General features: G+C 42.5%; 1 protein-coding gene across 3 annotated transcripts in view; it reads left to right on the top strand.

The window, feature by feature from the left end:
* Positions 1-1,031: 1,031 nt before the first annotated feature.
* Positions 1,032-12,479, top strand: part of LOC128754036 (septin-9-like) — a 53,863-nt gene continuing 42,415 nt past the window's right edge. For 2 of the 3 annotated variants that reach the window (XM_053856348.1, XM_053856343.1), the window contains exon 1: positions 1,032-1,203. In XM_053856348.1, coding sequence (XP_053712323.1) covers positions 1,182-1,203 — 22 coding nt within the window. In that variant the 5' untranslated portion in view covers positions 1,032-1,181. Of the gene's footprint in view, positions 1,204-11,829; positions 11,923-12,479 lie in introns of those variants that run through there. The other variant, XM_053856344.1, reaches the window with a different exon arrangement.

Raw genomic sequence — 12,479 nt, 5'->3', positions numbered from 1 at the left:
GGCTCGGGCATCTGATCCGGATGCCCCCTGGACGCCTCCCTGGGGAGGTGTTCCGGGCATGTCCTACCGGGAGGAGACCCCGGGGAAGACCCAGGACTCGCTGGAGAGATTATGTCTCCGGTCTGGCCTGGGAACGCCTCGGGATCCCCCGGGAGGAGCTGGAGGAGGTTTGTGCGGACTGGGAAGTTTGGGCTTCCCTGCTCCGAATGCTGCCTCCGCGACCCGACCCCGGATAAGCGGCAGATGAAGGTGAAGGTGAAGGTGAAGGTGACAAGGGGGCATCACAATAATAATAATAAAAACAAGCAAATTTGTGATTTTGACTCAAACCCAAAGCCAAAAAAGTTTTTTTTTCATTTTTAATGATTACTCTAAAACAAATACAATAATAATAATAATTTAAATGCAATTCCGGCTTTCGCCAGGCGGTGGAAACAAAGTCCAGGCGAGTGACTAATGTAGATTTAAAATTACTATACAAAAATAGAGCGTAAGACAGAACAAATATGAGTATTAAATTCCCAATAAATATTTTAAAATGTTTTTTCTCCTCTTCTCTGTGTATTTTTAATTTTTTTGATTGATTGATTTTGATTGATATATTTTTTAATGTTCGATATTTTTCACTTTACATGCTCGCACTTGCTGGTTTGACAAAAGCTGAAGTGGCAAACGCTTGTATGCTTGTTGCAAACTAATCGTGGCAGGAAGTTTGACCTCTACTTCCTCAAATGAAAACATGGTTGTAGAAGCTAACGTTGAAGGATTTCACGTCATTTCCCCATAGGAAAGAGTTTTAAGTCATCTGAAGTATTAGAAATATACTATTAAATCAACAGTTCTATGATGAAGGTTACAGCATCGCATTAATGCGGTGTGTTTTCATTTTACATAGCTTCCCTGTATGTATTACGCATGAGACTCGTGCGTAAAATGCGCACAACACGGTCTGACACCCGCCCCCTCCGTGCGCTCCTACTTCATATATTACGACCATGCAGCCGCACAAATGAGTATCGAGGTCTCCCTCATCATCATCATCATCATCAGCAGCAGCAGCAGCATCGAGCGGAGCCCGCGCTGCAACATCATCCACCGTCATTACGCACCAACTCTGAACCAAGTCGACCTCGGTCCCTGTCCAGCCTTAACGCAGTGAGGAGCCTCGATCGTAACGGAGCATGAAGAAAACTGCCAACTCAGGTACACAACTGTGTCACATTTTCAAACTAAGTGATTCGCGTGAGTTTATAAATCTGACGAAATGTTCATGAAACTTGACTTTTCTATTTAAATGCCGAGCGTAATACCATTCAAGTCTACTGAATAGTTGTGTTGCTCGTCAAATGAGCACTTCTGGTGATAGTAAATGTTCCACCTCTGAAAGATATTAGTACTCGTCCTCGCATTTACTCCACCACCGGACGCGCTTTACCGGCGCAATGTGGCATTAAATAAGGCAGAAACTTCTGATCAAGTTCAAGTTCTGCGCGTTAACTCGCAGTGTTGGTGAGACATGATGGTCCAATATGACAAAATATGCAGTATTTTTTTAGAAGGGGAATGTTGATTTTACTGTGTAATTCTATAAATCCTGTAAAGCTTGTCATTTAACGAATTCTAAATGTGTTAACAAGTGTTATAATAAGTGTTATAATATATATAAACACATTTTGAAACCAAATGAGCGCCATTGTGTGAATAACCCTTGATGTAAGGTATAGTCTTCAATGAAAAAAAAATAAATAAATAAAGGAATTGAAGACAACAGGAAGAAAAAGAATTAAGTCTTTTTATTCCTCAGTATGACTGAGAATTACAGTCAGAATATTCTGCAACATATGACATTTTCAGTAAGTTACATCATGCTCAGCATCTATATTGAAATTAAAAAAAAATCATATATATCAATTTATATTAATTTGCATATAAAAAATAGATGATTTCGCTGGCCAATTCCACAGTAGCCTTCTCCACAAATAAGCAGTCCAACGTTACGAGAGCTGCAGGCTGCACTCAGATGAACGAACCACCTCATCCGTAAATTTAAATGATTCCAGATTTAGGTCACGTTTATATATGCTGTTGGAATAATTGTCCCGTGACTCATGGTTTTCTGAGTCTCTGGATGCTCACTGATTTTGAGTGGGAACATGAAAACAGAGATGATTTGACTCCAAATATAGACCTCAGATCCAGTTCAAAGCTTCAAAGAATACAGTTATATGAATATGAATGTACCAGTGGAACTCTCATTCATTGTTTGATACAGAGAGAGTGTGAGATCTTGTCTAGTGCTTTGTTTATAAAATAAACCCACCAGCTTTTTTCATGCTTGACCTTTGGGCTGGACCTTTAAAAGGCCATTTATATAGGTGTTGCACTGTCTGTCAAACACCCCTGAAATCTGTGCAGGCTAAACCCAGCTGTTGGTTCCGTGGTGGACTCCATTCTGAAGCTCAGCTGTCTACAGTGCTAAAACACAAGTGCTGCGTGGCTGTGTTTCCAAATGGAGATGTAATATTCCCCACTCATTTTTACGTTATTGGCCCTCTAGTTTGATCAGTTTCCAAACAATCAGCCCTGTTCCCCTCCCCAGAGCTCCAAACAGCTCTAACATCTTGACCTTAAGCTGTCTGACTATCAGTGGGGCACTTCATGGCCGAGCTGAGACACAACCCAATTAAGCACAACCAAAACATCCTTGGTCCTTCAAAGCTCACAGGGACAGTAACCAGACACGACAGGCAAAAACACACGTGACGATTTTGAACTTAAAGCTTTACTTTAAAAAAGTATTTTAATAAAAATCTTGCCTGCTTCAGTATAGACTGGTAGTTTTCTTGCTCAAAGGTCGACTCTGTTCAAGCCTGTTGTGCCCAGGTTTCATTTGAGTTGAAGGACATGAGGATTCAATCCATGAAGACGAATGTGACGCACGGAAATACTGTTGATGCAGAAACAGAATACAGAGTTGAAATAAAGGAGAATAATTTACATTTTAAATATAGATTTTTTTTGTATATATTTTTAAAATATATATAAAAAATAATTTGTTTACATACTTAGTTTGTTGGATATTGAAGTTGATCATGTCTCCTCGCTCGGATCAGTTTTGTGTCGGCTGTTTTGTTTTGAAAGCGAGTGAGCAGTGAGACCCAGGGGAGCTAAATGCACTACATTTGTGTCTTTGTTGCTCCGTCCGCATGAGAGATCCCAGTCAGCTGTGCTCTCTGCCCTGTTTTCTCATCAAAGATCGCTATAGCAAAGGACATTTGCTGCGGGCTGAATGTGAGGACGTCCTTGGTTGTATATGTTTCGTAAAACTGTGTCTGTGGCTTCACAACATCAGAAGGTTCTGTGGAGCCCACTGTCGTCCGTGTCATCTGACCTGCCTGATAGTGTTGTGGCAGGCTTTTGCCGTGCTGTCGGTCCAATATTCTGGCTTCTATGACACGGCAGTGCCAGGATTATTCTGGCCGGCGTAATACTTATATCATAACTAGAACCACAGGCTTCCGTCTGCGAGGGCTTTTGTAAAAGCTAATGAGCCCTATAAATAGTAAGAGGGTAGAAATACAGATTATAATTCTCGACTATCTGAGTCCCTACTTGGTGTCAGGACTCTGACAGTCTTGTTTAATCCAAGCCACCAGTGTGGAAATCTAATCCCTAGATTTCGTCATCCGTCTTCCGGCTTATGAACAGAGTCAGGAGTCGTTCAAGCAGCTTTTACGGTTAAAAAGTAATGGAAGTGTCACTTACTGTACTACCATGAAGAAATACACTTTTATTACACTATGTAAATCAGTCTTTTGATCTTTTATTTTACATAAATGGTGATATAATAAAAACACTTTCACAACTGTTGGAATTAACTTTTAAAAAATGCTATTTTCTTCACAAAAAGCATGTACTTGACCGGTCTCCACTGGTTCCACCCTGCCTGCACTCTCCTCTTCACCTCCCATGCTCTCTGCCCTTGCTTCAGATGCTTGATCCCAAATTCTTGAATTGTTTTCACTGCTTCCCCTCATCATCTTCACTCTTCATTCCACCTCTTCCCACATTCCTGCTCCTCACCCTCATCTCTCGTTCTCTCTGTCAAGACAAAAAAGAAAAATATAAAATTCTAGTAACTAATGCCAATGACCAACCAAAAACTGTTGATATTTAAATGTATATACAGGAGCTTGCTTCAGTAGTGACTGGCCTCTGTGTTTGGGTGGCAGCCCAGTTCTATTCAACGCCTGCGTCCACTAAAGCAGGATGATGGAACCTGTCACTGGTTTGTGCGCCTGTTGTTCTCTGCCCATTGTTGGCTCAAAGTGGCTCTTTGAAAGTGCAGCATCACATCATGTCATCCAGCCCCGCACTTAACAAAACCACTGGGTCATGCAGGCAACCACCAGATGAGGAAAGTCAATGCGGCTCTTTATTTCTCAGCAACAATGACTTCTCAGTGACGGCGGAGCCAGATTCCCCTCGGTCTGAGTCATGCTCTGGCTTCTAGTGAAGCTGCTGCGGAGGGACTTTTAGCTAAAGTACTGTAACTGATGAAGGCTTTTTATAAAAGTATCTTATCAAAATCATGTGTCTTTCAGTCGGTGGCTTGTTATAATCTGTCGCTCAGATAAGAGATTAGCCACAAACTTCCCCTCAGTCCCAGCTGAGGTAGCGAGTGAGTGAGCTTCAGTAAGCCAACTAGTTTTGTAATACGTGTATGACATCACCGTGACAGGCTATTAATAGAGATGCCCGGCTGTGACGTCTTCATTTATGAAGCATCCGTGTGCACAGCATGAGGACGAAAACAGACGTCGTCTGCTGAAGAGCAGCCGCTGAGTTCCACACTTTAAAAAAACAAACATCACCTGATCTCATGCAATGACGCTTTTGAGAAACGTACCATCACAGACAGAAGTTTTGTGGCTGGTGATGCTGTGAAACCCATTCTCGTCCACCTCCCTAACCCTCTTTCTCCTCCATCCGTACCGTAGTAAGCATCTTACTGTCACTGCAGTTCAGAGCTGAACCTCTTAACCGGCTATTTCAGGGCTTGAAACACAAACAATTTTACATACAAAACCTCAAATGCTGCAGAGCAAGACTGCGCAGCACGACCATAAGTGAATGTGTCCAGTGAAGATGGTTCTTTGCTCAGCCAATCAGAGCCCTGAAAAGCAAGTTCTGTCTCATCCCTGGCCAATAATGGGATACGATTGTTATTATCTTGACAAAGTGTTGTGTATATGTATGCATTTCCATGATGATATTAAATATGGACATTTATCACAAGAATTGACGCTATAAATCGTAATTTCCAGACGATAAGCAACTACTTTTTCTCGAGGTCTGAACCCTGCGGCTTATACACAAAGCTAATGTGTGGATGTTTACAGGCTAAAGAGCGTCATGCTGCCAAAATGTTGAGCCTCAAACCGATGAAATCAAAGTGTTTCATTTGCCTTAAAGCGCTCAAAATGCGCTGTTTGAAAAAAAGCGCATTTTGAGTGTTTTAATGTAAATAAAAGATGTGAGGAGTTCGTTCCATTTTGTTGAAAACAAAAGCGAAATGTTTTTTTTTTTTTTTTTTTTTTTTACAAAACCCAGAGAAACCCAGAGACATGTCGTATCATATGGATATTGAGATATGAAATTTTGTCCATGTCATTCAACCCTTCTACCGAAGATGCACCATGCACCATCACGTTTTAGACTGGTTGTGATATGTACGAAAGGGTTCCCGCAGCACTTTATACTCAAGGCAGTCCACCTTGACTGCTTCTCTGGAGGGTATGTTCAGAAACATGTGCGACAGAAAAAAAACAAAAAAAACAACCTGCATTGAAGAACAACAAAATCAGCCAAAAGTAAATCTAGAACTCCTCACTGGATCCACATAGATGCTAACACTGTCTTGTGTTCTGCTAGCTGCTACTCATTTTGACTTCTGTGAGATTGTAAAAGCTGAATTAACACTTTCAGTTTGGTCAAAAGTTGAAAGTTGGAGTGGGCTTTTGTGACTGTTTGTACTGTGTCTTTCACATGTTATAACTAGAAGCGCACGATTCTGATTTTTTTTAGGAAAGTAAAATAAGGAAATTATAGTCACGCTATTAAATTCTGCATCGCAACATTTTTAGAATCAGAATTGCAATATTATGGTTATTTAAACTGCCTCCCACATATAGTGTGTCAGCCGTAGGACAAACCAGCTCAAGCAGCTCAAGCTTATGAATAATGAAAGAAAAACCAAACGCATGGAGGGAAATCTGTGATGTACGATATGATAATATTGTGCGATCGAGTCAGTCTTGTGTGGTAAACCAGCATTTCCCCTGCTGATCTTGAGCAGCACGACTCACCTTGCATCCGTTGAGGTCTTGTACCCCTGCCAACTTTAAATGAACCGGATTCGCAACAGGGATCATGTGTCAGGACTTGGTGTATGTGCTTGAAGTGAGCGCGTGAGCCACTCCAGCATCTGGGTCCAAGTGGTCGGATTTAGACTTCAGGAGCTTGGCATGCTGATTACAGAGGTTCCAAGCCACAAGGAACCGCAGGAACTCTCTTTTCTTCCTTCCTTCGGCTCTCTCTTTTTTTTCTCCAGCATCATCCCTTCATCAGGACGGAACCTCTGGATCGTAGTGTTGCTGTTGAACAGTCAGTGCAGTCACTTGTGACCTGGCCAACATCACAGTCTGCAGCTGAGCACTTGGTACAGTGGAAGTCCATCATCTCAATTCATATTTTAAAAGCCCAATATCAGAGTCTGGTTTGATAATAGCACAGCCCTGAAGCTTTGCTCCACAGACACGTTTTCACATTTCAGCGTAACCTACTTTATGAAGTATGCTGCCAGCTTCCTCTCACGACTAATAATTACCTTATGGTGTGGAGGAAGCAGCCAGGAGTTACCACAGCCGGGGTTGTTACGGACAGTGGAGCTCACTGCCAGCACTTTATCAGCCTCTGACAGCCCAAATGACCTGAAAAGTGGGATTCAAATTGTCAACCAACTGGAAAAAAAAAGGACGTATGACTTATAACTGAAGGGTTTTCTGTGAACTGGGTTTGACCAAAGCGATTCTGCCTGTGTGTGCTTCGTGATCAATATGTTTGGTTATTGTTACGCTCTGGTTTGGTTTGCGGGAGGTCTGCAGTAAGCGCTCTGGCGCTGACTCATGGTTTGGCTTTCAGTTTGAGTCTTGTTTCGGCCTCGTCGTTGCATGAGATGCACTGCAGTTGGGAAGCGTGCTCGATGGAGGCTTCTGACGTAACGGGATTCCTTCTGGTTGTATTTCTATTTATACTCTAGACTGCTTCAACTTCCTGGCATTGATCGAGTTTCCACCAGGATTCCTTTTATGTCGTGGCTCGTATTCTGTTTGTCCACTTCTAAGGTTTGTGACTAGTTTGTCTCACTGTCTGAGTGCGCCGCATTGTCATACAGGATTCTACTGACAAAGAAAACTTCCATGTACAACTTCCATACAATACAGTTCAGTCGACAAAACGGCTTCCATGTCAGGCCCATTTCATGACTTCCCAACCTGAAAATCTATTTAAAACCATCATAAATGTCATATGAAATATTAGCAATGACACAATTCCTGTTTCACTGCCATTGTTAAAAATCCTACACTGGAAAGTCATACAATAATAATACCATTATTACTATGATGCTTCGAAATAAAAGCCTAATTTCTAGTATAAGAGTCATGATTTATGTACTGCAGAGTTACATACAGTAACACCCCGTAACGCTTTCAGGTTCTGGCAAAGGCACTGCTTCTTTAAAGGAACACGGCACCTCTATTCCGTAATGAAACACTGTATGATTTTTCCTGATCTAGGACCAGTTGATACATCCCTCACTCTACTTGCATTTGACATCAGCGCAGTAATATCGTAGCGCTTCAACAGCACTTCCACTGTACATTATAGCCCTTTTTAAACATCTACGATGTTTCTTTCAGAAATTTTCTTTAAAAATACGCCAAATCATGTCCACCTCCATGATGTGTTACGTGTTATCTGCTTGTCTTGATGTTCCCACTTCATGTAATACGTTTTTCTCATGTGAGATTTCATCTTTATAAAGTGACAAGAAGGTGTGCCGGCTCTCATTCATGCTACGATCAGACTGTACACAAGAAACATTCTGTCCTTCCTTAAAAAAATATGGTTGTATAAAAAAAATATCAACAAATATCAAATTATTTTTATTTTTGGTGGTGGGGGATCCACATACTGTATAATGCTGCTGCTACATGGCAGTGATGTACGGTGCTGTCTGTCTGTAAACTTTTTGAAGTTACATGAATGGCACCTTTACGATCATAAAACGTTTCATCAGAACCAGACTCTGTCTTCTCCAACTAAGCTGGTGCTGCAACCTCACTGAAGCGAATGGGAAGTCCACTGCATTTATCCCTATTTGCGCTCATCTCTTCCCTCTGGAATCTATTCCTACATGCTGCCATTGAGCCAAACGTTATGAGTAGAACTATCAAATAGTCGTGCTTCTTGATTACCGTAATGGCGTGGTCTTACCCCGAACATCTGTACCGCACATGTGCTATTTCAGTCTGGGGCATCATCTTTGTAAGAGGGGTGATGAAATGAAGTCCAGATTCTAAACTTAAACAGTAAGAGAGATTTCTTGTGGACTACTTTTTTATCAGATACATGTTACTCTCAGAAGAGAATGGCTGTCCCTTTTATTCCACTGCCTTGTGCTTCTAGACTCGTGTTCTATATTTGGCTCGTGTAGATGAGTGATGTGAAGAGTTTTGTCGTCCCTGTGCCTGCGCCCCAGGTTCGATGTGTAGGCTCCAGCAGCAGGGAACAAAAATAGGGAGGACAGTTTCTGTCTCTCCATTCACCAGTGTGTGTGTGTGTGTGTGATGGAGATGAAGCAGGAGGGAGACGAGCGTTGCGTAGCACTCTGGTGAGGTCATCAGGCTGTGGCTTGCAGCGCCACATCACTGGAGCCGGATTCTTCACCTTCTCCCTTGAGTGGACAGCAAATGTGGACTTTAGGGGGAAAAACAAAGTGTGTGTGCAAGCTATAACGTTGTCGGGGTCTGCATCGTAGCGTGTGTCAAAGATAGTATTTTTGTGTTGTGTGATGGGTTCGAGTCCAGCACGAGGGAACTCTCCAACCTCACCAGCACTGAAACGCTTGTGCTAGATCTTCGCTCTGAGGAGCTCTGGCTATTCGAGACGGTCTGGTCTCGGCCTGTGACTTACCTGTGCAGTGCTCCAGAAAATGAATGCTGACCTACAAATGCGTTTCTGCTCACCTGACTCCAACACCATGACTCAAGCGTGCCCCCTTTGAGATGTGCGCTTGACTGTAATGGACATCTCCTCCCTTATCTCTTTATTCTTCCCCTCCATTTATCAACTTCACCAGCGTTCCTGCCTTCTCTTTCCCTTTTATCTTTTCCTCCTTTCTCCCTCATCGTGCATCACTGCCCCGTGGGCATCCCTTTAGTGTTCGCTGGCATGCTGGCTAGTTTTTTGCTTGACTGTTACATAACTAGCTTTAGCATGTTTGAGTCACGCGTTTGGCTGAAGGTCGCGCTCCGATGTGACGGCTTGTATTAATGGGCCGCCCCAAGGCTCACCATCCACTTTTGGTCGATGTGTGATACAAAGTCTTTATGGGGGTCGTGTGTGTTTGAGTTTCGTTTGCATGAGTGAGCCAGCGCACGTGTCGTCTACGCCGTACAACCATCTGCCTCGTCCGCTTCAAATATAGGCCACGTAGAAGATGTACGGTGAAGCTGTGTTTGACAAGGCAGCGACTGTGTTGGCATGTGTGGCAGCAGAACATGCTGTCATGCTAGAAGAATCTGCTTGAATAACCATTTCATTTGATCGCATGTGTGTGTGTTTTAAGTGGCTCTCTGTATCCTCATAGCCACGCAACTGTCCGCGTGCATGTGTGTGTGTGTGGAGGGAGGATCTAGTTGTATTTCAACAGCAGGTCGGGATGATGAAAAGGTGAAGTGGTGAAAGGTATGAGAAGGGAGGCCCACTTGTTTTGCTGCCCCTCAATCTTCAATGCTTCAGTGATTTCCTCTTCCAACCGGATTTAACCTCAGTGGACTATGTTTTCTTTACTCTTCTGTCCTTTCATCGATTCGCTTTTTATACTGCTGAAGGTTTGATATTGATATCTTACGTTGAGATCGCGATTACTTGCTAAAAACATTCCTCCAACGGTCCACACGCGAGTGATGGCACGTTCATGAATTGCTAATCGACCCAGTGTTTTCAGAGTGAAGGAGGTGGCATAAAATGCTTTCTCATCATTTATTTGGGACATTTTAAGTTGAATATTATGGATTTAAATGTATCGATCAGAACAGCCCTTTGCACAGTCATGTCCTCCTACGGTGGTTGTACATTTGTAAAAGTAAGAATTTTGCAGTTCATCGCTTTGTAAATATGAATGAATGAATGAGGCGCCTGTAATGCCGATCCATGTTATTCTTTTGGAACCAAAATTCAGACCGCCTGTTTGAAGATTCTGTCGCGGGGGCAGCATCCAAAGTCCAGAGTCCCAGATTTCATCATTACAAAATGCCCAAACCACCGCAAAAGACGTCTCTTGATGCGAAAGACTGAGAGTTAGACTCCTAGCATCTCATGAATGACAAGCTCATCTTGGACACTTGGATATGGACTATCACTTTTCCAGCACGGCAACACCATACAGTACACTGGCCGTGTCGGGAAGGGCTGTTGAATAGTAATGGCCGACAGTGATGTGTTGTTAATGCAAAATGCTAAACTAAAGTTAATAATACTGGAAGAAAATGCAATACTGCTGGAAGGGGAAAAGAATGCTGTAATAATTTTCAGCAAAATACTTAAACACATACAGACAATTTAAAATAAAAAATAAAATAATAATACAATAATATAAATCTATTTTATCTATGAATACACATAAATAAAAAAATATTTCCCAAGTAATTACTAAAAAGTATACAAAATTTGAAAAAAATGTAAAATTTGAATATTAAAAATATTGTGACTGAACTGGGAAAAGAAAACAGCATAGGGAATTTAAGGTTTTATATTAATACAATTAGATTTCAATGATTTCCAGGGGTGAATTAATACTTGACAACCGAAGTGAATAGCAGTACAATTATTTGCCGTTTTTACTAAACAGCTAGACACAACAGAAGACAAAACATTTCTTCACTGGACCACGCATCTGACCATAGTCCGTCCTTCCATCACATGAGGGCTTTGTTTTAAACCATGGAAGGACATCCCAGCCTTTTCTGTTAGAGGACCATGTACATGTAAAAGATCGCTGTAGCCCTACTACTTTTTCAATACCTTCCAGTTTGCTATGAAGATAGCGTGTGCCAAAGCCTCCTTCCTGGTGCAGCTGGATGCTGCTTCCAAAGTCTGCCCTGCTATTGATTCCATTTACCAGTACACCGTATTGGAAAGCTTTTAGCTCAGCAGCTCCAGTGCAACTGATTTTGACATGACCGGAAAGTGAATCCTGTTTTGTGTGCGAGCTGTCTAAAATTATATTTGGTGACACAGTGTCAGGGATTGGTCATTGGCAGTGTCTCTGTTGAGAAAATAAGAGGGGGGGAAGACAAAATAAGAGAGTCCATATGAGTAGCACATGTCTGCTTCCTTCTGTTGTCCTGACAGACTGAAGACATTAGAAACTTGGAGTAAGCAAAAGCAGCAGAGACCGAGGGAGGAAGAGGAGGGTGGAAAGAGGGAGGGCTGAGGGAAGGGGACAGAGTGACTTAGTCAGGAGAAAGGGGAAGTCTTGGTGAAGAAAAAAGGGAGGGAAGGAAGACGAATTGAGAAAAGTTGATGTGGCTCTCTGAGGTAGCCTTTGAGTAATGGAGCGAGACAGAATAGCCGGTAAGTTGCACTGCTTCCTCACTTTTTCAACGTTTATTTGACTGAGAGGAGAGACTCTCTGCGCTGAGCTTTGTGAAACCTGCAGCTTCTGGCCAATTGATCTGTGTTTGCTTTGCTTGGTTTTTAAGTGCTGTTGGGCAGTGTGTGTCTGGGTGTCTGTATGTAAACATTCCTGTCTCACACTCCGCCAAAAAAACAGCCTCTCAAATATTCCTGCGAGGCACATTTTTCGAAGAGTTCATTTACTCCGTGGGAATAGCTTCCATATGCAGAGCAGCAGCGAGAAAAGCTGTTGGAAGTTCAAGGGTGAGGAAACCCAATCATCCTCTAACGCAAAGTGGCTGCTCACAGCTGACCCCGCTACACAACTGCACTGACAATAGTTGGTCCTTTGACCGTCCTCACATGATCAGGCGTGCGGCTAATAGTGACTGACACATGGTTTATTTTAAGTGACTGAAGCGAGGGAGATTATGTGTCAGCAAATATATTGTGGGTTTGTACTGACTCTGGAAGGACGATAATCTCACACAAGCACTGGAGTCGTGCTGTGACTC

The sequence above is a fragment of the Synchiropus splendidus genome, chromosome 2, assembly GCF_027744825.2.
Source record: "Synchiropus splendidus isolate RoL2022-P1 chromosome 2, RoL_Sspl_1.0, whole genome shotgun sequence".
Classification (NCBI taxonomy): Eukaryota; Metazoa; Chordata; class Actinopteri; order Syngnathiformes; family Callionymidae; genus Synchiropus; species Synchiropus splendidus.
The sequence above is the reverse complement of the archived record's forward strand: the minus strand, read 5'-3'. Positions and strand labels throughout refer to the sequence as shown.